The 24,933-nt window shown below is 46.8% G+C and overlaps 1 protein-coding gene across 1 annotated transcript in view; it reads right to left on the bottom strand.

Annotated features, from left to right (window-relative positions):
• Positions 1–1,458: 1,458 nt before the first annotated feature.
• LOC144605327 (transcriptional enhancer factor TEF-5-like) overlaps positions 1,459–24,933 on the bottom strand; it is a 148,660-nt gene continuing 125,185 nt past the window's right edge. The window contains exons 9-14 of the mRNA XM_078420453.1: positions 13,648–13,709; positions 12,202–12,332; positions 11,572–11,745; positions 7,322–7,462; positions 6,442–6,594; positions 1,459–4,215 (exon numbers count right to left, since the gene is read on the bottom strand). Coding sequence (XP_078276579.1) covers positions 4,102–4,215; positions 6,442–6,594; positions 7,322–7,462; positions 11,572–11,745; positions 12,202–12,332; positions 13,648–13,709 — 775 coding nt within the window. The 3' untranslated portion in view covers positions 1,459–4,101. The remainder of the gene's footprint in view (positions 4,216–6,441; positions 6,595–7,321; positions 7,463–11,571; positions 11,746–12,201; positions 12,333–13,647; positions 13,710–24,933) is intronic.

The raw sequence follows: 24,933 nt of genomic DNA, 5'->3' as shown, positions 1-24,933 counted from the left end.
ATAACGCCCTTTCCCATGCAACACTCCATTCAGTGCTTTGTGGGGCACATGGACCATATTCTGGGGCACCCACCATTGAGCATTCCTGGGACAACATGGTTTTACTTGCACTGCACCTGACAGGGAGGCCTGGGTGGTAAGTAAATGAATCGTCTACATCTCTGGCAAACCTTCTACTCTCCAAATTTCCAAACAGTCCCCAGTCTCTGACCAGTCACTTGATGTGAGGACCTCCACCAACCCTACAGTTCCCTGTCTCCACCATTACCCTGATGTGCTGCTTGTCCCACTCCTCCCAAACACATCCCTGGATCTTTCCATCCACAAACTTCCAAACAAACTTGGCTTTCCACTCCATGTTCCCAAAATAAATTCCCAGTTCTTCCTGATTAACATCACTCCTCACAACAATCAGTCCTCCCTGATCCCTGTAAAGTACCAACTGTCAGTGCTTTCCAATCACTCGCCTTCACTACCGACTGCTATTGTTCGCACTTCCCTCGTAGCAAGTGCTGACCTACACTGCCTCTCCCTTTCTCCCACTGCCTGCAGTCTTGGGAGAGGAGGAGCAGGCAGGACATCTCTAGCTATGAAAATGTACACGGTGTGATGTGTAAAGCCAAGGCCTCGAGAGAGAGAATGGAAGTATTCACCTGGCTGCCTTTGACCAAAAGCTTGTTAGCACCCCAGAAAGAAAATTGCATCATTCAATTGCACTCCAAATGGTAGTCCGAGCATTTCTGGACTTCATGGATTGGTGACCAACAAGTCAATGTATTAGAAGGGGTGCATTTCTGGACAGGATCTGAAGATAGAATTTAGCCCAACCAAATGATGAGTAGATGACCACCAGTGTTTCATCTGAACAAGGGCTAAAATACAGAGCCTTGTCCCAGGATGGGATTTCTTTTTTTCCAAGGTGCAATGAACCATCTCCCATTTTCCCTCTACCTCTAGTTTCCCTCTCTCCGCTTGGTTTCCTCTCAGTCTGAAGAAGGCTCTCGACCCGAAAAGTCACCTATTCTTTTTCTCCAGAGATGCTGCTTGGCCCGTTGAGTTACTCCAGCATTTTGTGTCTATCTTCGGTGTAAACCAGTATCTGCAGTTCCTTCCTACGCCTTCCCATTTTACACATGGGTTACAGAGCTGATTTCAATCTATCCAGCAGTTGCTCCCCTCGTACACTAGCATCGTCCTGCAGGGACAATTTACAGAACTTATAAACCTGTTGGTCTTCGGAGTGTGGGAGGAAACGGTGCACCCGGAGAAAACCCGCGCGGTCACACGAAGAACAGACAAACTCCATGCAGGCAGCACCCATAGTCAGGATCGAACTCGGGGCTCTGGCACTGTAAGGCAGCAACTCTACCGCTGAGCCACTGTGCTGCCCTGCTGGAAGACGCTGGAAGATGATCTGGCTGTACACCCCCCCCCCCTTCCCTCCTCAGACGAGGAATTGGAAAATTGATGGATATAAAATTGAGGGAGGAAATAAAATTCCCAATCAAAATAGACAGGAAAACAGTGTTGTGTGTGGTATTAAAATAATGCTTCCTCAGCTAACCTCATATACTGTCACATTCATGAAAACTTGATCATTAAATGGGTCTTGGTATGGATGACATGCTACATGGCTCCTGAAATTCATGCTCTATTTCTGTTCACTTGCCTTCTCCTGCCTTCTTCCCCTTCCTTTGCAGACTCCTGAAATGAAGTAATACAAGTTTCAGCCTTCCTTATCTTTTGTTTTAAATGCAAGTTTGTTCATATCTTTCATTCATTTGTTCTATGTACCTTCTAGATATCTCGTTTCCCTCTCCCCTGACTCTTGGTCTGAAGAAGGGTCTCGACCCAAAACATCACCTATTCCTTTTCTCCTGAGATGCTGCCTGACCTGCTGAGTTACTCCAGCTTTTTGCGACTCTCTTATCTTCCAACCTGTTCTTCACAACAATGAAACATATTGGCAGGCAGAACCATACTCGGTCCAACTCCTAAAGTAACAGCAATCCAAGAGTGTACTGTTTTAGCAATTTAGTGCTCTGAAAAGACAACGGATAGCTTAAATGGCATCAGGCCAGACAAATGACCAAAGTGCTCAGCCCCAATACCAGTAAAACATGTACACAACCTATCCCACGCTGCCTACAGGTATTCAATCAGCTATAACCGCCTTGCCCTCCTGCATGTTGAACATGTTATCTCATCAGCATCATCATAGCTGTTTGTGGAAGCTTACTGAGCACAAAATTGCCGCCATGTTTCCTACCCGACAACAGAGACTACATTTCAAAAACGATTTCATTGGCTGGGCGTTGATCTGAAGTTGTAAAAGCCGCTGCACAAATGCAAGACTTTCTATCTTCCGCTACTTGAATTATATCATGAGTCATTTTAGGGGAGGTGACAAAGATCCTTTTGAAAGTCAGAAAGCATGCAGACAAGTTCCCAGGCCCTTGGTGTTACGTCAAAGGCCAAGGACAGGACATGACACAGTTTCTCAGAACGTTAATCTCTCTTTGGCTACTTCAGACACACTCTCTCATTTTTTTAGGCGGCCTTTTGCCTTAGATGGGAATTGTATCACTTTGGCAAGAGTGGCCAAAAATGAAATGAGAGCGTTTCAAGTGAAAATGTGTGGAATTTCTTTTACATTACTAATTATTCAGAACCTGCTTGGTTGCTCTTTTTTTGGACTGCAATTTTCTTTCTCCTTAGTCCTAACACCCCCTTCCTTTTCATTCGATACAGAGACAATCTCTCCTTCGGCTCATGATTTTACTTCAATGAGTTCAAAATATTTTGTTCCTGCTAGCACAAAGATTCATAGTCACTTTAGAGAGAGCTGATTAAAATTAGACAGTGTATCCCCTATTTCTGGTATGGTAGATGTGGACTGCAGTGATAGTGTTTTTCCCAGGAAAGGTTTCAAACTTTCTACAGACTTTCAGATGCTTTAAAAGGCAGATTTAAACGACAAAATAAAAACACTGATGGCGTTAACAGGAAGAGTTCCTTTTAGTTTCGAGCCAACTGCTTGGGATAATCCTGTTTACCAATAAAGTACCATGTCAATATTCACATTATATGCTCACTGGCAGAAAGTAACCCATCAGATGAGGTGCCAGCGAGCAGTAACACCTATGGAACTGCATCCAAACATGAGTTAGTACCCTCAGGAGGCAGGGGCAAGCATGCAGGACAAAACTCTCCCAGTACCTTAACTTCAACCCGACAAATGACTGGTGAAACCATTTATGGGTAAACAAACAAGTTATTCACCCTGATCCAACTTGAGTTGTTATGAAGCAAGGGGTGCTGGCTGGCCCGTTACGCCACTCTCCTGCTTTTACAGTCAAGCCCCGTCTCGCCAGCCTTGCCTGACCGAGCAAATCTGCCAATATGAGGGGAGCCCCTACCGTTAAAACGATAAGTACCTTGCAACTTGTCCTGCCCAAAGACACCTTCGACTCTTTCATTTCCCCCAAACCGCACAAAAAAAAAAAAATCACTCGGAGGAGTCGAAAGACGGTGGTCGTACCGACCCCCTGTCAAATGCAACAGCGGATGCAAAGGCCACATCGAGGGCACCCATCCATTGCTCACAGTATGTGGGTTGAACAGTCATTTTATGATTGCAAACAAACAAAACATAGGTGTTTTACTTCTGTTCTCTCCCCCCCCCCAAAAAAAACCTATTATAGATAACATTCCTACATACAAGCCCTCATTAACACACACTTTCTGAAAGTGATCTTTATCCAATACTTACTATCCCTGAAGTGTAAATATATTTTTTTTGAAAAAGGAAGAAAAACTGTACCGTCACCTCTTAATGAGCTCGGGTTCTGGAGAGAGGGAATAAAAACACACACATATATATGACCCTCACAGAAGTAGTGCAGAATATTGTTCTTTGACTTCACAACAGTTCATTTTTTTGTCTTTTTACATTTCTTCGTAACAACGTAAAAATATCTGTGTTTCCGTGAAAAATAGATTTTTGTTTTGCGTTTGGTAAAAATGAGCAGGCACCAGGTGTGTAGATACTTGGCAGGTGGCAGCACCCTCTGTGCAGGGGTTGTTTGGGGCATGGGCGTACTAGTCCTTCACCAGCCGGTACACGTGGTGCTGTGCACCATGCTCGCTTGTCGACACCTCAAACACAAATGCTATACACAGCAAGGTCTCCTGGGTGTCCCGGTTGGTCACAACCTGGCAGAAAGCGAGAGAGAGAGAGAGAGAAAGAAAGAAAGGTGAAGCACAGCGATGCAGGACAAATATCGCTCTCTCCTATCGGCGCTAGTAGACTCGCTGCCTCGCCACCCCTGCGGCCTTGGTTCAATCTGGGCTTTGAGTACAGTCTGTGTGAAGCTTGCTACTCTCGAGAGGATACAAAGATCTTCATCAACGTCCCTGAAATATTCTCTCTTGCCTCTCTCAATAACCTGAGGGAGAACCCATCAGGCCCTGGGGACTTGTACACCTTAGTGCTCTTCAAGAAACACATCAGCACTTCATTCTTGATCTCAAAATGCCAGGAATATTCGTGTACGCCATGTTGATCTCACTGTCCTCCATCTGGGCAGCATGGTGGTGCAGCGGTAGAGTTGCTGCCTTACAGTGCCACAGACTAAGCTTCGATCCTGACTACGGGTGCTTGCCTGTGCGGAGTTTGTACGTTCTCCATGTGACCTGCGTGGGTTTTCCCCGGGATCACCTGTTTCCTCCCACACTCCAAAGACGTACAGGTTTGTAGGTTAACTGGCTTGGTATAATTGTAAATTTTCCCTAGTGTGTGTAGGATACCGTTAGTGTACGGAGATCACTGGTCGATGCGGACTCGGTGGGCCGAAGAGCTTGTTTCCACGCTGTATCTCTAAACTAAATTAAACTAAACTATACCTTCCTCCTTGGTGAATACCAATGGAAAGTACTACTTTAATACCTCACCATCCTCTGACCCCATCAATTCCTTCCTTAATTCTTGAGTAGATCTACCTTCCCCATCGATACTCTCTCACTTTAATCTATATACTAAAACTCTTGTTTGTTTGTTTGTTCCTGAACTACAGCCAAAATGGTACACGATAGCGCGACAATGTTAGGCCAACCTTACTCACCGTCGTCCCTTTGGTGCTAATGGGAGAAGTTTCATTGAAATCGGTGTAATATTTTTAAAGTTATTCACATTTTAAAGTTTAAATCTATCTCCTAGGGAGGGAGGGGGGAAGAGGGAGGATAAGGTGGGTTGAGGGGGATGGAGTGCGGGGAAGGTGGGGGAGGGGGAGGGGAGAGGAGGAGGGGAGGGAGAGGAGGAGGGGGGAGGGGAGGGGAGGGGAGTGGAGGGGAGAGGGGAGGGAGGGTGCTGCACCAATGCAGGAGAGGTTTGGGCACAACGGGTCCACTTGGTCTAGTATATGTATAAAAAGCCTTGGGTTTTTAAAACAATCTGATTTAACAGGAGATTTCATGGCTCCCTTTGGTTCCACTAATTCCCTTCTTGAGTTCTCTCCTGCTCTCTTTCTATTCAACAAAGGCCTTATGTTTCCTTTGTCTTTTGAACCAAATGCACCTCTCCATCATTGGAGGTAAAGATGCACAAACTGCAGCTTCACACTTTGTGGGTTTGCACTGACATCTACTGCAAACCCACTGACTCCCATAGCTATCTAGACTACACTTCTTCCCACCCTGCATCCTGTAAAGACTTTATCCCCTACTCCCAATTCCTCCGTCTTTGCCGCATCTGCGCCCAGGATGAGGTTTTCCATACCAGATCATCGGAGATGTCCTCATTCTTTAGGAAACAGGGGTTCCCCTCTTCCATTATAGATGAGGCTCTCATTAGGGTCTCCTCGATATCCCGCAACTTCGCTCTTGCTCCCCCTCCCCCCATTCGTAACAAGGACAGAGTCCCCCTTGTCCTCACCTTCCACCCCATCAGCCGTCGCATACAGCATATAATCCTCCAACACTTTCGCCACCTCCAACGGGATCCCACTACTGGCCACATCTTCCCATCTCCACCCCTTTCTGCCTTCCGCAGAGACCGTTCCCTCCGCAACTCCCTGGTCAACTCGTCCCTTCCCACCCACACCACCCCCTCCCCAGGTACTTTCCCCAACAACCACAGGAGATGCAACACCTGTCCCTTTACCTCCCCCCTCGACTTCCCCCTTCCCAGTTCTCCGACCAGTCTGACTGTCTCCGACTACATTCTATCTCTGTCCCGCCCACTCCCCTGACATCAGTCTGAAGAAGGTCTCGACCTTGAAACGTCGCCCATTCCTTCTCTCTTGAGATGCTGTCTGTCCTGCTGAGTTACTCCAGCATTTTGTGTCTACCTTCAATCTAACCCAGCATCTGGCTCTTTCCTAAACGGTGTAATTCTCCCTCCCCCTGCGTTCTCAAACACCAGATCGCCATGCTGCCACTTACCTGCAAGATGGTGAAGTTCTCTAGCACACTATTCATCATGTACTTCTCTGGTAAATGCTTGAGTTTGTGGATGAAGTTGATCATGTATTCACACATTGGGGAGCGATGGATCCGATATACAAACCTTCCATTCTCTAGTCGGGCATATTCTGTCTGTGGGTGAAGATTTGGAATGAAATAATTTATTTCCAGTAAGTCCTTGCAACAATGGGTCTCGATATGGCCATAGAGGACCGAGACCACCAACTACCCCCTCCCCCCCACCCCCGACAAGTAAGCAACGAGACAGCGCCAAGTGGCCCGTTCTTCCGGTCACAGGAGCAGAGAGAACGAGCAGCATGAAGGCAGCGAGTGTACCGGGCCCATCCCTGGCACACCACGTGTGGGATGGGGGGGGCTCTGTGGTTCCCCGGCCTGTAAATTCCCACTTGTTTAAACCCCTCCCCCCTTCCCCGCCTTGTTTCTTCTCGTCTTCCCGCCCGGCCTTGGGTTAAACCCCCCCCGCTCTGTTATAGCGGACAATCGGCAATAACGGACGCCAGCCTTCTCCTCCATGGTCTGTTATTTCGAGGGTTTACTGTAGAGTCAGTCGGACCAAAACCACAAAGTTGGGTTGCAGAACCAGTTTGGATCTATTTCACATTTACATTACACATCAGGCATCCTAGCTCAGTATGTCACACTGCAGATTAAGTGCAGCCTCTGCCAAAACCAGACACGGAACAGAATCCCTTAAGGAACTATTGCCATCCCTTCCCCAACAGTTAATCCCAGCAGGCCATCAATGCCAACGTTCAATATTTTTTGATGTCTTCCGCAACACCTCTCAACTGGAGTTTCACCTTGTGTTTCTAGTAAAGTTTCCAGAGGGGCCACTCACCTCCACCTTCTCCACCACTTGTTTTCCAAAGGAGCAGACCTTCGTGGAGCAGGTTATGGTTACGTTCTCAGAGCTGGTGTACTGGCTGCTGACTCCATAAAAGGCCCCAGGTCCATCCTGGATGTTGCTGTTCAGGTCCGCCTGCGGAAATGACCCACAGAATTAAATACGGTGGTGCAGCGGTGGTCTTGCTGCCTTACTGCACCGGAGACCCAGGTGCTCTGGTGACCCGCGTGGGTTTTCCCCACTTGCTCTGGTTTCCTCACACATTCCAAAGACGAGTGGGTTTGTAGGTTAATTGGCTTTGGTAAAATTGTCCCCAGTGTGTAGAATAGAGCTGGTGTGTGGGTGATCGCTGGTCGCCCCGGACTCGGTGGGCAGAAGGGCTTGTTTCCACACAGTCTCCCTAAACTAAAACTACCAGCAACAATTTGTATTTATGTAGCACCTTCTATTTTTTAGTTTTTAGTTTCGGAGATACAGCGCATAAACAGGCCCTTCGGCCCACCGATAGTCTGTGTCGACCAGCAATCTCCGCACACTAGCACTACCCTGCACACACTAGGGACAATTTACACTTACACCAAGCCAATTAACCTACAACCTGTACATCTTTGGAGTGTGGGAGGAAACCGAGGACCTTGTAGAAAACCCACGCAGGTCACGGGGAGAACGTACAAACTCCGTTGTAGAAGGGACGGGCACTCAGCAGGAGCACAGTGGGAACAACGGGCTAGATTATGCTCTCCTGGCCCTTGCTTTGTGTTGGCCTCCCACAGCATCCTTGCAGTCACAATTGCTGTCTGCAGCTGCCTGCTCCCGACGCCCAGTTTCTGCGGCTGTTTTGCAAGGTGGGTCAATCCAGGAGCGTTGTCTATGTCTCAGGCAGTGCAAACCAAAGGGCTGCCTCCAGAACAACCTGTCGGATCTCCGCAGGGCCATATTTTGTACGGTGGAGATTGACAAGATGCTTTATTAGTAGGGGTGTCAGGGCGTACGGGGCGAGGGCAGGAGAATGGGGTTGAGAGGGAAAGATAGATCAGCCACGATTGAATGGCGGAGTAGACCCTATGGGCCAAATGGTCAAATTCTGCTCCTGGAACGTATGAACTATAATGGACAACTACAAATTATCCCCAGTATGAGATGGGTGGTAGAATGTGGGGAGAGTTGATGGAAATTTGCAGAAAATGAAATGGAATTAGTGGAGGATTAACGGCAATGCTAAACAGTTGACTTGGACTCAATTATCCAAAGGGCTCATTGCTGTGTGACTCTATGTTTCTATGTTCTTCAATAGCCCCTCGCTATGAAATATTGCTCACATATCCAAAGCAAGACCATCTACAGGAGGAACTTACTGATTCCACATTTTCATTCCATCACTTCTTAACATATACACGAATGGCTTCCTATTTCTCCCACTTGATTCAATCAACTGTTTCTGAAAAAAACTCTTGGATTTTTGCCTTCCTCTGTGGTATCCAGAATAAACTGTCCTTCTTTATCCATCTCATCCTTGCATCACAGGTAACAACGTTTACCTGGACCTGTGCTACCTGACAGCAGCTGTTTACAGTTTCACTCTCCATACAACCAGTAGTTTCAATCTGCTTGAGAATCACACAGAACTGGTTTAACAACACGCGGGGTCACACAGAACTGGTTTAACAACCCGCCCCATCTCTGGCTTCCATCCATCTCCCCCCAACTACTGAAGAAGGGTCCCGATCCCAAACATCATCAGTCCATTTCCTCCACAGATGTCGCCTGGCCTGCTGAGTTCCTCCAGCACTTTGTGTTTGGCTCGAGATTCCAACATCTGCAGTTCCTCGTGTCCTCAAACTAAAAGGTCGAAGTCTCCATCGACTTCAAGGACAAGGGGAACACAGCTTGCTCTGAGTAGGCATAGCTATAAAGGACATGGTACCTCAAGCATTCATCTGAAGCTGTGAAAGAAACAACTGCCAAAGCTAGGTTTACAAGAATGATTCCAGGAATGAGTGGGTTAGTTTATGATGAGCGTTTGACAGCACTGGGCCTCGACTCGCTGGAGTTTAGAAGGTTGAGGGGGGGTGCCTCATTAAAACTTACAGAATAATGAAAGGCACAGATAGAGTGGATGTGGAAAGGATGTTTCCACTGGTGGGAGAGTCTAGGACCAGAGGTCACAGCCTCAGAATTAAAGGGTGCTCTTTTAGAAAGGAGGTGAGGAGGAACTTCTTTAGTCAGAGGGTAGTTAATCTGTGGAACTCATTGCCACAGAGGGCTGTGGAGGCCAAGTCAGTGGATATTTTTAAGGCAGAGAAAGACAAATTCGTGATTAGAACGGGTGTCAAGGGTTATGGGGAGAAGGCAGGAAAATGGGATTAAGAGGCAGAGATCAGCCACGATTGAATGGTGGAGTGGACTCGATGGGCCGAATGGCCTAATTCTACTCCTATAACTTGTGAACTTGGGAATTTAGCAGTTAGATTATCCATACTAAAAAAAGACACAAAGTCCTGAAGTAGCTCAGGTAACTGGGTCAGGCAACTGAGGTAGGACTCGGACAGGTGACATTGCGGGTCAGGACCCTTCTTCAGACTGATTGCAATAATTTTTGATAAGCTAGCAAGATGTGCCAAAGGGGAGACTAATACTCCTATTATCTTTGAGATGTTCATATTTTTTAGATTTCTTACAGTACTGACATGGAGATTAAATTCTTGCCTGCAGCAGCAAAGATGTTGTTTAAAAACACCCTGTTACCATGGCAACTCTGCCACGCATACACCTGTATAGTTTCTCAGAAGGACTTCCATAATTTAGAAAGATACAACGAACCTGGCACCTTGATCCAGCTTAACACATGTTTTTTTTTTAACTTGTAAAGTCCTTTTCTTTAACACTATCTTTTGATCAACCAGATTTTGAGTCATAAATATTTTGCTTAAGTTCCATCTGTTTCGTATCTACCATATGTACAAAGCAGCAAACATCAAAGATGTACTCTGTGGAGTAGATCACTCCCACGTGTAATTGGAGAAGTGCAGCCAATGAACAAAGCCAGGAAGGTCCAAAGATAACCGGCTGCATCTCACTGAAGCACAATGAACACATTTAGGGAACTTCTGACCTTTTTATTCATTTAATTCAATGGGCGCCACAAACAAAGTCAACGAAGAAAGATCCCGACCTGAAACAAAGCCTGAAGAAGGATCCTGACCCGAAATGTCACCTATCCATGTTCTTCAGAGATGCTGCCTGACCCACTGGGTTACTGCAGCACGTTGTGTCTCCTTTTGTAAACCAGCATCTGCAGATCCTTGCGTCTCAGCAGGTTTGCTCATCCCTTACTGCATGAGAAGTGGTGACGAGGCTCTGCAGCTCTTCTGGTGATTGGACTCTCACAACAATGTTGGTTAAACTATAGACTTTATAGAGGTATAACATGGAAACAGGCCCTCTGGCCCACTGTGTCCACTACGATCAGCAATCACCCTGTACACCAGCAATCCTACACACTGGGGACAATTTACAATTTACATTAGCCAATTGACAGAAGCCAATTTAAAATTTACAGAAGCCAATTAACCTACAAACCTGTACTTCTTTGGAGTGTGGGAGGAAACCGGAGCACTCGGTGAAAACCCACATGGTCACAGGGAATACGTACAAACTCTGTACAGACAGCACCCATAGACAGGATCAAACCCGGGTCTCTGGCGCTGTAAGGATGCAACTCTACCTCTGCGCCAGTCTGTATGGAGTTTGCACGTTCTCCCCATGACCTACGTGGGTTTTCTCCTGGATCTCCGGTTTCCTCCCACACTCCAGAGACGTACAGGTTTGTAGGCTAATTGGCTTGGTATATTTGTAAAATTTAAAATCGCCAACCAGCGATCCCCACACAATTACACTATCCGACACACATTAGGGACAATTTACAATTATACCAAGCCAATTAACCTACAAACCTGTACGTCTTTGGAGTGTGGGAGGAAACCTGAGATCCCGGACAAAGCCCACGCAGGTCACGGGGAGAACATACAAACTCCGCATGGACAGTACCCGTAGTCAGGATCGAACCCGAGTCTCTGGCGCTGTAAGGCAGCAACTCTACTGCTGCGCCTTGTGCAAAATAAATGCTGGGAAGCTGGGGCAAGAAGGAGTGTTGGAACATTTTGGCTGCTGTTTACGTGTTCCTCAACAACGCAGAGCATGTGAGAAGAGGAGAGAGAGAGAGAGAGGTGAGAAATAGTTCTTACCCAGAACTTCACGAGGAAGAAAGCGTTCTGTGGTCCTTTCTCAAACAATTCCTTTAGCCCTCCCTTTTTCTCTGGGAATTTGTCGTAGATCTGACGGATGTCCACAGCCTCCAGTAGCGGGTCGCTGTAGGATGGGTTTGTCTGACCAATGTGTACAAAGAGGTGTTTGTTATACTGCAAATAAAGAGATGCCTGGGTTATGTTTTATTCCTTCATACTGATTCTCCAAAGACAATCTGACATCTGCCAAGTCATTTGGGTATTTTTAAAGCCGTTCTTCATTAGTTAGGGTGTCAAAATTTATGAGAAGGCTCGAGAGTGGGGTTGAGAGGGAAGGATAGATCAGCCATGTTGGAATGGCAGGGTAGACTCGATGGGCCGAACGGCTCATTCTGCTCCTCTGTCTTTTGGGAAAATGAGATCGGCCATGATTGAATGGCGGAGAAGACTCGATGGGCCAAATGGCCTAATTCTGCTCCTATGTCTTTTGCGAAAAATAGATCAACCATGATGGAGCAGACCCGATGGGCAATGGCCAATTTATGAACTTATGAAACAAACAGAAACTGGAGCCTTTCCAACCCATGTGAGCCAAGCGAGAGGGGAGATGATCTGAGGAAGTATCCTTACCGTCTCTGGGTCTCTCTGCACTTCCACAAAGGCAGAGTACTCCAGCAGCCTGAGCTTGGAGGAGGCAATGGTTCGGTCCTGCCACACTGGGATAGTGGCAGGTGGTGTGAGAGGGCCCAAGGGTTCGTAACCTGCAGAAGAAACAAAGCAGCAAGATCAAGCCTGAGGTTTGACTCAGTCTACCACTGGACAACATTGAAAGAAAAGCCTTTGATTCAGCAGGTTAAACTTCCCCGAAGCACCCACCCAATAAAGTGCTGCACTATCAATAGAAAGTTGGAGATCAAGTTACAAGGAATCGGCCTGACCAGCACCTCAGTGCACAATGGCCCCTAAGAAAGATGGAGTTACAATCTGGTCAGACATAGTTAACTCGCTGTAGTTTTTGCTGCAACATAGAGATGGTCCATTTAATGTAATAAAAAGCAACTGCAGATGCTGGTTTATGCCAAAGATAGACACAAAGTGCTGGAGTAACTCAGCGGGTGAGGCAGCATCAGTGGAGAAAATGGACACGTGACATTTCGGGTCGGGACCTTTCTTCAGACCCGACCTGAAACGTCATCTATCCTTTTTCCTCCAGAGATGCCGACTGACCCGCTGAGTTACTCCAACGTTTTGTGTCTATCTTTGGTTGATTTAATGCTGGTGCTTGACCCTGATTAGCACGGGACAGGATATTGGCGTACAACTCCAGCACGTCCTGCCATTTAATTCTGTCCTGGTGCTCTGTATCTCATCTTTCTGTGTAATCCTCTAAAAATAATCTCTTGCCTGCAAAATCAGAACTCGTTATGAGAATTCATAAAACCACGGTCATAGATTCAAAGAACGCAATCCAGCCTTGCGAACATGACCATCTTTGCAGGTTACTCAGGCCAGGCGGCCTACAAACCCGCACGTCTTTGGAATGTGGGAGAAAACTGGAGCACCTGGAGAAAACTCGTGCGGTCACTGAGAGAATGTGCAATCTCCACGCAGACAGCACCCGAGGTCAGGATTGAGCCTGAGTTCCCTGGCACAATAAGGCAGCAGCTCTACTGCTGTACCACTGTGCTCTCGGATTTCTCTGTCCTAATCTTGCATTACCTTCGGCGAACTGCTCTCCCAACTACTAGATCCCCTGCATTGTTGAGTAACAATGTTGAATTGGGCAGCACAGTGGTGCAGCGGTAGAGTCGTTGCCTCACGGCGTCAGAGACATGGGTTTGATCCTAACTATGGGTGCTCCCTGTAACCGCGTGGATTTTCCCCGGGTGCTCCAAAGCACTCCAGGTTTGCAGGTTGATTGGCTTCAGTAAGCTGTACAATTGTCCCTCGTGTGTGCAGGTTAGTGTACGGGGTCGGCACGGACTCGGTGGGTCGAAGGGTCTGTTTTCGCGCTGAGCTTGTTGCAGGCAGAGCTACTAACAGCAAGGTGTGTTCAATGGGAGGCAATGCACTTACTTGTGATGGGTGGTGGTACTGGAGGCTGGATCGAATACGATGGTTGGGCGAAGGGCTTCACACTGCAACAGGAACAAGACACGATGCATGGTTAGTGTGCTCAGGCAGCGCTGGTGTTCAGCAGAGTGGGAATCACATCGCGGTCCTTCAACAAAATAGCCAAGGTGCTCCGTGCTCCAATCCAGCCTACTTGCCGCTGAACTAAAGGCTGGCGTAGTGACACACTACAGTCCAGCGCTGCACGCACTCAGGCAACCAGAACTCCCGGATCTCAGGATTAACAAGTCAGTACACATCCACCTAGAGATACTGGCGATATAGACACTGGAGTGCTGGAGCGACTCAGCGGGACAGGCAGCATCTCTGGAGAAATAGGATGGGTGATGTTTCGGATTGGAACCCTTCCTCTGACTGAAAGTAAGGGGGGTGGTTACTGGAGGTAGCAAAAGGCCAGAATAAATCAGGGCCGGATGACCATAACGCTGGGTTTGATCTGTGCCTTCGTTCATCATTAATGTTGAGCAACATTTGTTTTGCTGACAAAAAAGTGCCAGATGCCAAATTAAGCTACATTTATCAACAATTTTTTTCCATCAAAGTACCCCCATAAAAAAAGTATAAAATCAACACATGTTAACTTATTATTAAAATAATATACAATTAAACTCTAAAAAATCAAAACATTTGAATACCTGGTTTTCAACGTTATAGAGATGCCAGTACATTATACCAGTTCACCATACCTCCCCTCACAAAAAAATCACCTATCCTGAGAGTTTTCTCCCATACTTTACATATTTCAAGCCACTTGGCTAAAGAACAACCTCTGGATAAAAAAAGATCACTCGTGCCCTGCATACGGAAGACCGTCAATATTCCAGTGTTCATAGTTTAGAAGTAGAGAATGGAAACAGGCCCTGTTCAGCCAGTCTGAAGAAGGGTCTCGAACTGAAACATCACCCATACCTTCTCTCCAGAGATGCTACCTGTCCCGCTGAGTTACTAAAGCTTTTTTGTGTCTACTTGCTCTCCACAGTACATCTGTAGAATGTGTAGGAAGGAAGTGCATATGCTGGTTTACACCAAAGATATGACACGAAATGCTGGAGTAACTCAGCGGTTCAGGCAGCATCTTTGGAGAGAAGGAATGGGTGACGTTTTGGGTCGAGATCTTTCTTCAGACATCTGTAGAAGTTTGATAGAACATTCGGTGACATGCTAAATCTGCTCAAACTTCCAGGTTTAGGTTTAGGTTTCTTATTGTCGAATTATCAAGGAACAGTGAAAAGCTTTTGTTTACGTGCTATCCAATAAAATCAGATAAAACAATGAATACAATCAAGCCAAACACAAGTACAAAAGGTAGAGTGAAGAAACAGATACCAGAGTACAGCACATAGCTTCTGTAAGAAAATAACTGCAGATGCTGGTACAAATCGAAGGTATTTATTCACAAAATGCTGGAGTAACTCAGCGGGTCAGGCAGCATCTCAGGAGAGAAGGAATGGGTGACGTTTCGGGTCGAGACCCTTGTAGTGTAACAGTTCCAGAGACAACGGAGGTTGGAAAATCAGAATTCTACCCTGGCTTATAGAAAGAGGAATTGTAGCTAGAAGGAGGAATCGTCACCTATTCCTTTTCTCCAGAGATGATGTCTGACCCACTGAGCTACTCCAACTTTTTGTGTCTATCCTGGTTCATGGAAGGTGCATTCACAAGTCTGATAACAAGAAGTCTGATGAGTTCTTCTGAGGAGGTAGAGGCATTGATGAGCTTTCTTGCATCAATGTGTTGGACCCAGAACAGATGATCAAGTGCCGAGAAACTTGAAGTTATTGACTTTCTCCACCACCATGGCACTGCTGAAGATAGGTGCCTGGACCCTTGGCTTCCAGATTCTGAACTCAACAATCAGGTTCTTGATCTTGTTAACGTCAAGGGCAGGATTGTTGCTCCGGTTCCACTCAATCAGATTTTCAATCACCCTCCTACGTTCTGATGAAGGAGTTATCGCTTCCAAACAGTCAGCGTGCAAGGAAGGGAAAGCACGTGGCTGCATTTTGTAAGTTCCATCGCAGCTGGTTGTCTCTGGAGGCTACTTTCTCAATCATAGAGCATGGAAACGTGCAGCACAGGAACAGGCTGTTCGGCCCACAATGTCCGTGCCGTACGTGACGCCAAGTTGAACTAATCTCCTCTGCCTGCACGTGATCATAGTCCCTTCATTCCCAGTCAGCAGGGAATGGGGAGGACAACACATCAAACCTTGTGGTACATGTCAAAGCCAATGCAAAAATCAACAGCAGACGGAATTTATAATTGTTGTTCACCATGTGTGTCCCGACTATCAGCTACAGGCAGACGTAAATATTTGCAACTCACAACCTTCAATGTACTGGAGTATTTACTAAGTAAAGGAGCATTTGTCAATGTGATGAGCTAACACATTATCAGCAATCGTTTACTGTTATCCAAGGCATAGAGTCATACAGCATGGATACAGACCCTTTGGCCCAACTTGCCCACACCGACCAACTTGCCCACACCGACCAACTTGCCCAAACCGACTGGTCCCACCTGCCTGCGTTTGGTCCATATCCCTCTAAACCTGTCCTATCCATGTACCTGTCTAGATGTTTCTTAAACGCCACGATAGTCCCTGCCTCAACTACTTCCTCTGGCAGCTCGTTCCGTACACCCACTATCCTTTTGTGCGAACATCACCCCTCAGATTCCTATTCGATCTTTCCCTCTTCACCTTAAACCTATGTCCTCTGGTTCTTGATTCTCCTACTGTGGGCAAGGGACTCTGTGTCACTCGGTGAAGAAGAGTCAGGTTGTTTCCTTGCGATATTACTACAGTTTTGACATTACTGGGAATGTTTCCATCACAAGTAATGTTCACATTCAAAATTGTCAATTCAACATTCTGAGTAACCGTGGGCAATTGGAAGTCATATTCTGAGCTTCAAAACAGCCTCTGCTCTTCACGTTGTAGAGAATGCACATGGGCAACATGGTAGAGTTGCTGCCTTACAGCGTCTTACAGCGCCAGAGACCTGGGTTAAATCCTGACTACGGGTGCTGTCTGTACGGAGTTTGTACATTCTCCCCGTGACCTGCATGGGTTTTCTCCAAGAACTTTAGTTTCCTCCCACACTCCAAAGACGTACAGGTTTGTGGGTTAATTGGCTTGGTGTAAATGTAAGTTGTCCCTAGTGTGCGAAGGATTGTGCTAATGTCCGGGGGTTCGCTGGTTGGTGCGGACTCGGTGGGCCGAAGGAACTGTTTCTGCGCTGTACCTCTAAAACAAAAGACTAAAAAACTAAAACTGATCCCACTAGTTACAAAGTATAAGAAAATAACTGCAGATGCTGGTACAAATCGAAGGTATTTATTCACAAAATGCTGGAGTAACTCAGCAGGTCAGGCAGCATCTCAGGAGAGAGGGAATGGGTGACGTTTTGGGTCGAGACCCTTCTTCAGACTGATGTCAGGGGGGCGGGACAAAGGAAGGATATAGGTGGAGACAGGAAGATAGAGGGAGATCTGGGAAGGAGGAGGGGAAGAGAGGGACAGAGGAACTATCTAAAGTTGGAGAAGTCGATGTTCATACCACTGGGCTGCAAGCTGCCCAGGCGAAATATGAGGTGCTGGTCCTCCAATTTCCGGTGGGCCTCACTATGGCACTGGAGGAGGCCCATGACAGAAAGGTCAGACTGGGAATGGGAGGGGGAGTTGAAGTGCTCAGCCACCGGGAGACCAGTTTGGCCAACGCGGACCGAGCGCAGGTGTTGAGCGAAGCGATCACCGAGCCTGCGCTTGGTTTCGCCGATGTAAATAAGTTGACATCTAGAGCAGCGGATGCAATAGATGAGGTTGGAGGAGGTGCAGGTGAACCTCTGTCTCACCTTACAAAGATCAACATACTTGGTGTTGTGCTCACATCACTGATCTGGTCCTCTCCGACCTTGAACACAATGCCCCAGAACAGTGACGCTGTGCAAGACTGATGCTACCACTCAGCAAAATGTGCCTCGCTTCCGATAGCAATTCATCCACAAAAAAAAGTACAAACAGGTTTGAAAAGGTGCACCCTCTAGCAATGTCACAAACTCTGCAAGGTTAGAACAAAGCTCGCACTGAGCAAATGCTTACATCTACCTCAGACCTTGTGAGTCCTATTGTCTTAACTCATAGAGTGTCTTTGCTAACATGTGTAGGAAAGAACTGCAGATGCTGGTTTAAATCAAAGATAAGACACAAAATGCTGGAGTAACTCAGTGGGACAGGCAGCATCTCTGGAGAGAAGGAATAGGTGACCTTTCGGGTCGAGACCCTTCTTCAGACTGAAGTCAGGGGAGTGGGCGGTACAGAGATAAAATGCCGTCGGAGACAGTAAGCCTGTTAGGAGAACTGGGAAGGAGGAGGGGATGGAGAGAGAGGGAAAGCAAGGGCTACTTGAAGTTCGAGAAACGTTCATACTGCTGGGGTGTAAGCTACCCAAGAGGTGCTATTCCTCCAATTTGTGCTGGGCCTCACTCTGACAATGCAGGAGGCCCAGGACATTTGCGTCATTGTGGGAATGGGAGGGGGAGTTAAAGTGCTGAGCAACCGGGAGATCAGGTACGTTTAGGAGGAGAGAGCGGAGGTGTTCAGCGAAATGATCACCGAGCCTGCGCTTGGTCTCGCTGATATACAGGCACCCACACCTGGAATAGCGGATACAGTAGATGAGGTTACATTGCATTACCTTTGCCCTCCGTACTACAGATTCAACTGGCAAATTAACCCTTTTAAAACGTTGAACGTGTGTGTCAAAGCTGAGGGCAACGCGAGGAAAGCAAATGCAAGGAAACATCTGTAATTGAGTTCCATGTCAATGTAGCCCGGGGATATGGTCCTGGTGATGCATTGCAACCACACATACCAGCAAGCAAGTCCATGTGACGCGGCACGTTTGAAGTTACCACTTTGGACCACAGCCTCGCAAAGCTTCACGTGAAATGCAACGCCCTTCAAAGTAACGTCAACCATCCAAGAATCTGAATTGGATGATTTCAATCTTCAGTTATCGCAACAATCATCATCCGCGCATACATCTGGAAATCACTCGATGATATTCGTCATGCAATTAGGGGTGGCACAGTTAGGTGGCGCAGCGGTGAAGTTGCTGCCTTACAGCACCAGAGACCCAGGTTCGATCCTGACCACGGGTGCTGCCTGTACGGTGTTTGTTTGTTCTCCCCGTGACCTGATCTCCTCTCCCACTGCTCGGTTAGCTAGTTCTGGGAAACCAGCCATCACATACTTGAAGGTCTTCATTGACTTAATTAAGACGGCACAGTGGCACAAGGGGCGTAGCGGTAGAGTTGCTGCCTAACAGCGCCGGAGACTCCAGTTCAATCCTGACCACGGGTGCTGTCTGTACGGAGTTTGGAATTTAGAAGGAAGAGAGAGGATCTTATAGAGACGTATAAAATTATAAAAGGGGCCACAGTTTAAGAATAAGGGGTAGGCCATTTAGAACGGAGATGAGGAAGAACTTTTTCAGTCAGAGAATGGTGAAGGTGTGGAATTCTCTGCCTCAGAAGGCAGTGGAGGCCAGTTCGTTGGATGCTTTCAAGAGAGAGCTGGATAGAGCTCTTAAGGATAGCGGAGTGAGGGGGTATGGGGAGAAGGCAGGAACGGGGTACTGATTGAGAGTGATCAGCCATGATCGCATTGAATGGCGGTGCTGGCTCGAAGGGCTGAATGGCCTACTCCTGCACCTATTGTCTATTGTCTATTGACTGGACAAGCTAGATGCAGGAAAAATGGTCCCAACGTTGGGGGTGTCCAGAACCAGGGGCCACAGTCCAAGAATAAAGGGGAGGCCATTTAAAACTGAGATGAGTAAAAACATTTTCACCCAGAGAGTTGTGAATATGTGGAATTCTCTGCCACAGAAGGCAGTAGAGGTCAATTCACTGGATCAATTTAAAAGAGAGTTGGATGGAGCTCTAGGGGCTAGCGGAATCAAGGGATATGGGGAGAAGGAAGGCATGGGATACTGATTGTGCATGATTAGCCATGATCACAATGAATGGCGGTGCTGGCTCGAAGGGCCAAATGGCCTCCTCCTGCACCTATTTTCTATGTTTCTATGTTCTCCCCGTGACCACGTGGATATCCTCCGGGTGCTCAGGTTTTCTCCCACACTCCAAACATGTACAGATTAGTGGGTTAATTGACTTTGGTAAGAATTGTAACGTCCCTAGTGTGTGTAGGATAGTTAAGTGTACGAGGGGGGATCGCTGGACTCAGTGGGCCGAAGGGCCTGATTCCATGCTGTGTCTCTGAACTAAACTAAAACTAAAAGTGTTAACTTCCTTCATATCAGTGAGCTTTGTAGCATAAAAGGTTTGTGAGGATTGAATAGTTCTTTTGCCTAACATTGAGGGAAGATTGGGGTGGATGGTGGGGGAGGGGGGGGGGGGGAGGGATGAGGGAGGAACTAGTGTTGCCATGTCATGGATACCACTTGTCATTCTGTGCATTCTCCAGCGGTGCGGTTGTAAAGAAAGGAGCCATTGTTCCACATCTTGCAACGACGGGTGTGTGCAATTAATTCCATACATCAAAGGATTACCATTCGCAGTTTACATTCACCACAGAATATTTTTGTCAGTTCCAGCAAGATGAAGAAGCGGCCTGATGGTGGCAGAGTGGGACCTGTTCTACTTCAATCCTAAAGTCCTAGGGCAGCATGGTGGCGCAGCGGTAGAGTTGCTGCCTTAGAGCGCCAGAGACCCGGGTTTGATCCTGACTATGGGCGGAGTTTGTACGTTCTCCCCATGACCTGCGTGTGTTTTCTCTGAGATCTTCGGTTTCTTCCCACATTCCAAAGACGTACAGGTTTGTAGGTTGATTGGCTTGGTATCAATGTAAATTGTCCCGAGTGTGTGTAGATAGTGTTAATGTGCGGGCATCGCTGGTCGGTGCGGACTCGATGGGCCGAAGGGCCTGTTCCCACGCTGTATCCCGAAACTAAACTAAACCTGGCAAAGTAGTGTGAGCAGCATACCGAGTGGTGTAGCATACCCACACTTCACTCTACCTCGACATCAGCAGAGACCCACACCACCCTGGCCACACTCTCATCTCACTCCTGCCTTTGGGAAGGAGATAGAGGAGTCTGCAACCAGTAACGCCTGGAACAGCCTCTCCAGTACATCTATTAAGCTATTAAACACTGTAACCTCCAAATAAGCTCTGGACTACATAGACTTGGGTTCATTGGTCTTGTCATCGTGCACAATTATTGTTTGTTCGTGTTTTTATGTGCATGTATATATGTTTTTATGTGTATGTACGTGTGTGTATATAATGAAATTCTTACTTGCAGCAGCACAACAGAATATTTGAACCAAGTACTCTGTAAACAATATAATAAACAAACAAAAAAATTAGTGATAAACATATATATATATATATATATATATGTGTGTGTGTGTGTGTGTGTTTTGTAGATAGATAGATAGATAGATAGATAGATAGATAGATAGATAGATAGATAGATAGATAGATAGATAGATAGATAGATAGATAGATAGATAGATAGATAGATAGATAGATAGATAGATAGATAGATGTGTACATATACATACATATTTGTATATTTGTGGGTATCTGTATTTTGGTTTTTATATTCCAGAGTACTATGTTCACATATTCAGTTATGCTGCTGCAAGTAAGAATTTCATTATTCTGTCTGGGACATAGGAACCAATGACCCTACAAACCTGCACGTCTTTGGAATGGTGGAGGAAACCGGAGCACCCAGAGAAAGCCCACGCAGTCACAATAGACAATAGACAATAGGTGCAGGAGGAGGCCATTCGGCCCTTCAAGCCAGCACCGCCATTCAATGTGATCATGGCTGATCATTCTCAATCAGTACCCCGTTCCTGCCTTCTCCCCATACCCCCTGGGTCATAGGGAGAACGTACAAACTCCGTAATGACAGCACCTGTATTCAGGATCGAACCTGGAGACTGTAAGTCAGCAACTCTATCACTGTGCCACCGTGCCACCCTCAGATGTGTAGGCTGTGAAAGTGGGATAATATCGAACTAGTGCATAGGTGATCGGTGGTCAGCATGGACTCGATGGGCCGAAAGGCCTGTTTCCATGCTGAATCTCTAAATGAAACACCCGACAACTCATTGGAAAATGAATGTGACAGTGCCTCGATTCGTAGGGAGGAGTGGAAACACATACAAACTGGTGTAAGTTTAGTTTAGTTTAGAGATACAGCGCGGAAATAGACCTTTCGGCCTATGATTCGGCCCACTGAATCCGCGCCGATCAATGATCCCCGCACACTAACACTATCCTACACACACTAGGGATACATTTACAATGATACCAAGCCAGTTACTAAACCTATATGTCTTTGGAGTGTAGGAGCAACCCGAAAATCCCGGAGAAAAAGCAAGCAGATCACGGGGAGAACATACAAACACTGTACAGACAGCACCCGTAGTCAGGATTGAACCCTGGTCTCTGGCGCTGTAAGGCAGCAACTCCACCGCACAAATAGCTAAGTGGCCTCAGACAGCCGATTCTCACTGGGCCAATCCCGATAAGAACCATCTTTGGCCCCGGGATGAATTCGACCGTGGGGAGACGAAAAGAAAGATTGCCACATGATTAAAACTCCTTCAAAGCAGAAGATTGTACAGAAGTGTTTACTGCAAACGTTTCCACCGAAGAATCCCACTGACGAAACTGCCCCCGAGCCACATCTGAACACCGAGCGCACTGTCAAATGTTGGTAATCTGAGAAAGGATCAGCATTTCAAACACTGCAGCTGAGCGCATGAGACAAGGAATGAGCTCCTCCCTGGTACAATGAGTGAAAACAGCTTTCACATAATTTCCATCGCAGGGCCCTCTTCCAACAACCCGTGGCACTTTCCTTCCAGAAGAAGAAGAAGAAGAAGAAGAAGAAGTTGAGTATAGGAGCAAAGAGGTCCTTCTACAGTTGTACCGGGCCCTGGTGAGACCGCACCTGGAGTACTGTGTGCAGTTTTGGTCTCCAAATTTGAGGAAGGATATTCTTGCTATGGAGGGCGTGCAGCGTAGGTTCACTAGATTAATTCCCGGAATGGCGGGACTGTCGTATGTTGAAAGGCTGGAGCGATTGGGCTTGTATACACTGGAATTTAGAAGGATGAGGGGGGATCTTATTGAAACATATAAGATAATTAGGGGATTGGACACATTAGAGGCAGATAACATGTTCCCAATGTTGGGGAGTCCAGAACAAGGGGCCACAGTTTGAGAATAAGGGGTAGGCCATTTAGAACGGAGATGAGGAAGAACTTTTTCAGTCAGAGGGTGGTGAAGGTGTGGAATTCTCTGCCTCAGAAGGCAGTGGAGGCCAGTTCGTTGGATGCTTTCAAGAGAGAGCTGGATAGAGCTCTTAAGGATAGCGGAGTGAGGGGGTATGGGGAGAAGGCAGGAACGGGGTACTGATTGATAGTGATCAGCCATGATCGCATTGAATGGCGGTGCTGGCTCGAAGGGCTGAATGGCCTACTCCTGCACCTATTGTCTATTGTCTATTGTCTATTGTCTATAAGAAGACGAAGAAGAAGAAGAAGAAGAAGAAACAAAAATACAGGAATAAAGTTTTCACTTGCCAAGAATTCTGCTACGAGTTCCTTTCTGTCTCTTTAGCCCAACCACCCCAATGTCAGTCAGTGGCAGCCTCTGTGCATCGGTCTGTCATTCCAACAGTCAGTTTATCTCTCCTGTTCATTTATTCTACCTTCATGATCGTAGTCATAGTGATACAGTGTGGAAACAAGCCCTTCGACCCAACTTGCCCACATTGGCCAACATCTCCCAGCTACACTAGTCCCGCCTGCCCGCGTTTGGTTCATATCTCTCAAAACCAGTCCTATCCATGTACCTGTCTGTTTAGTCCCTACTTCGTCTACCTCCTTGTTCCATACAGCCACTACCCTTTGTGTGAAAACGTTACCCACCCAGATTCCTATTAAATCTTTTCCCCTTCACCTTAAACCTATGCCCTCTGGTCCTCGATTCACCTACTCTGGGCACGAGACTCTATGCATCTAAATAACACAGTACCCTAAATGCGGCCTCACCAATGTCTTGGACAGCTGCAACATGACCTCCCAACTTCTATACTTAATACTCTGACTCATGATCAGGCTCTCTCCCGAACCAAGCGGACAGAAGCGTGCCTGAATTCTTCAAAGGATTTATTTGAAGTTGGAATAAAAAACGCACACCTCCAGATTCAGGTACAGTTTCTTCCCAGCTGTTATCAGGCAACTGAACCATTCTATCAACAACTAGAGGGCAGTCCTGAGCTACTATCTACCTCAATGGAGACCCTCGGACTATCTTTAATTGAACTTTAGTGCACTTTATCCTGCACCAAATGTTATTCCCTTTACCATGTATCTGTACTCTGTGGATGGCTCGATTGTAAACATGTGGTCTTTCCGCTGACTGGTTGGCACACAACAAAAGCTTTTCACTCTACCTCGCTCGGTACAAGTGACAATCAAGCCATCCACAGTGTACAGACACAGGATAAAGGGAATGGTTCCCCCCACAGTATGGGCCTTCCTGGACAGGACGACCACTATTAGATGCAAGCAGCCAATGTCTGCAGAGGTGTCTTTCCATTCTGACACTGTTTGTCCTGAGAGTTGCAGGAGAAGGGTCTACCAGTGCTCCAGAAGGCACACGTGATCAGCTGAACACCCGAAAGGTTGAATATGTATCGCAGAGCACAGGGGCAACATGATCATTTAAATTTTCGATTCAGAAGTGACAAAAAGAAAAATTAGCACGGCAAGTATTGAACCAAAGCCCACACACACTGACACAAACTTATGATCTCCTGATGCCTTGACCTCTGATCTCCAGTCAAGATCAAGATGTCATTGACTCAAAGGAGGACCCAGCATGGGATACTTTGTAACTTTGTCGGCACCCTTTATGTGGCGACTCTTTGCATACCTTGGGCATGCAAAACATGTGACAATAAAGTATTCATTCATTCATTCATTCATTCATGACCGGAACCATGGTCACTTGATATCATGGATTCTGACCTGTCCATGGTTACTTGATGTCATGAACTCTGACCCCTGCCATGCTCAACTGCTGTCGAACTCTGACCCCTGCCATGCTCACCTGATGTCAAACTCTGACCCCTGCCATGCTCACCTGATGTCAAACTCTGACCCCCGCCATGCT

Source organism: Rhinoraja longicauda, chromosome 24 (assembly GCF_053455715.1).
Source record: "Rhinoraja longicauda isolate Sanriku21f chromosome 24, sRhiLon1.1, whole genome shotgun sequence".
In the NCBI taxonomy this organism is placed as follows: domain Eukaryota; kingdom Metazoa; phylum Chordata; class Chondrichthyes; order Rajiformes; family Arhynchobatidae; genus Rhinoraja; species Rhinoraja longicauda.
The sequence above is the reverse complement of the archived record's forward strand: the minus strand, read 5'-3'. Positions and strand labels throughout refer to the sequence as shown.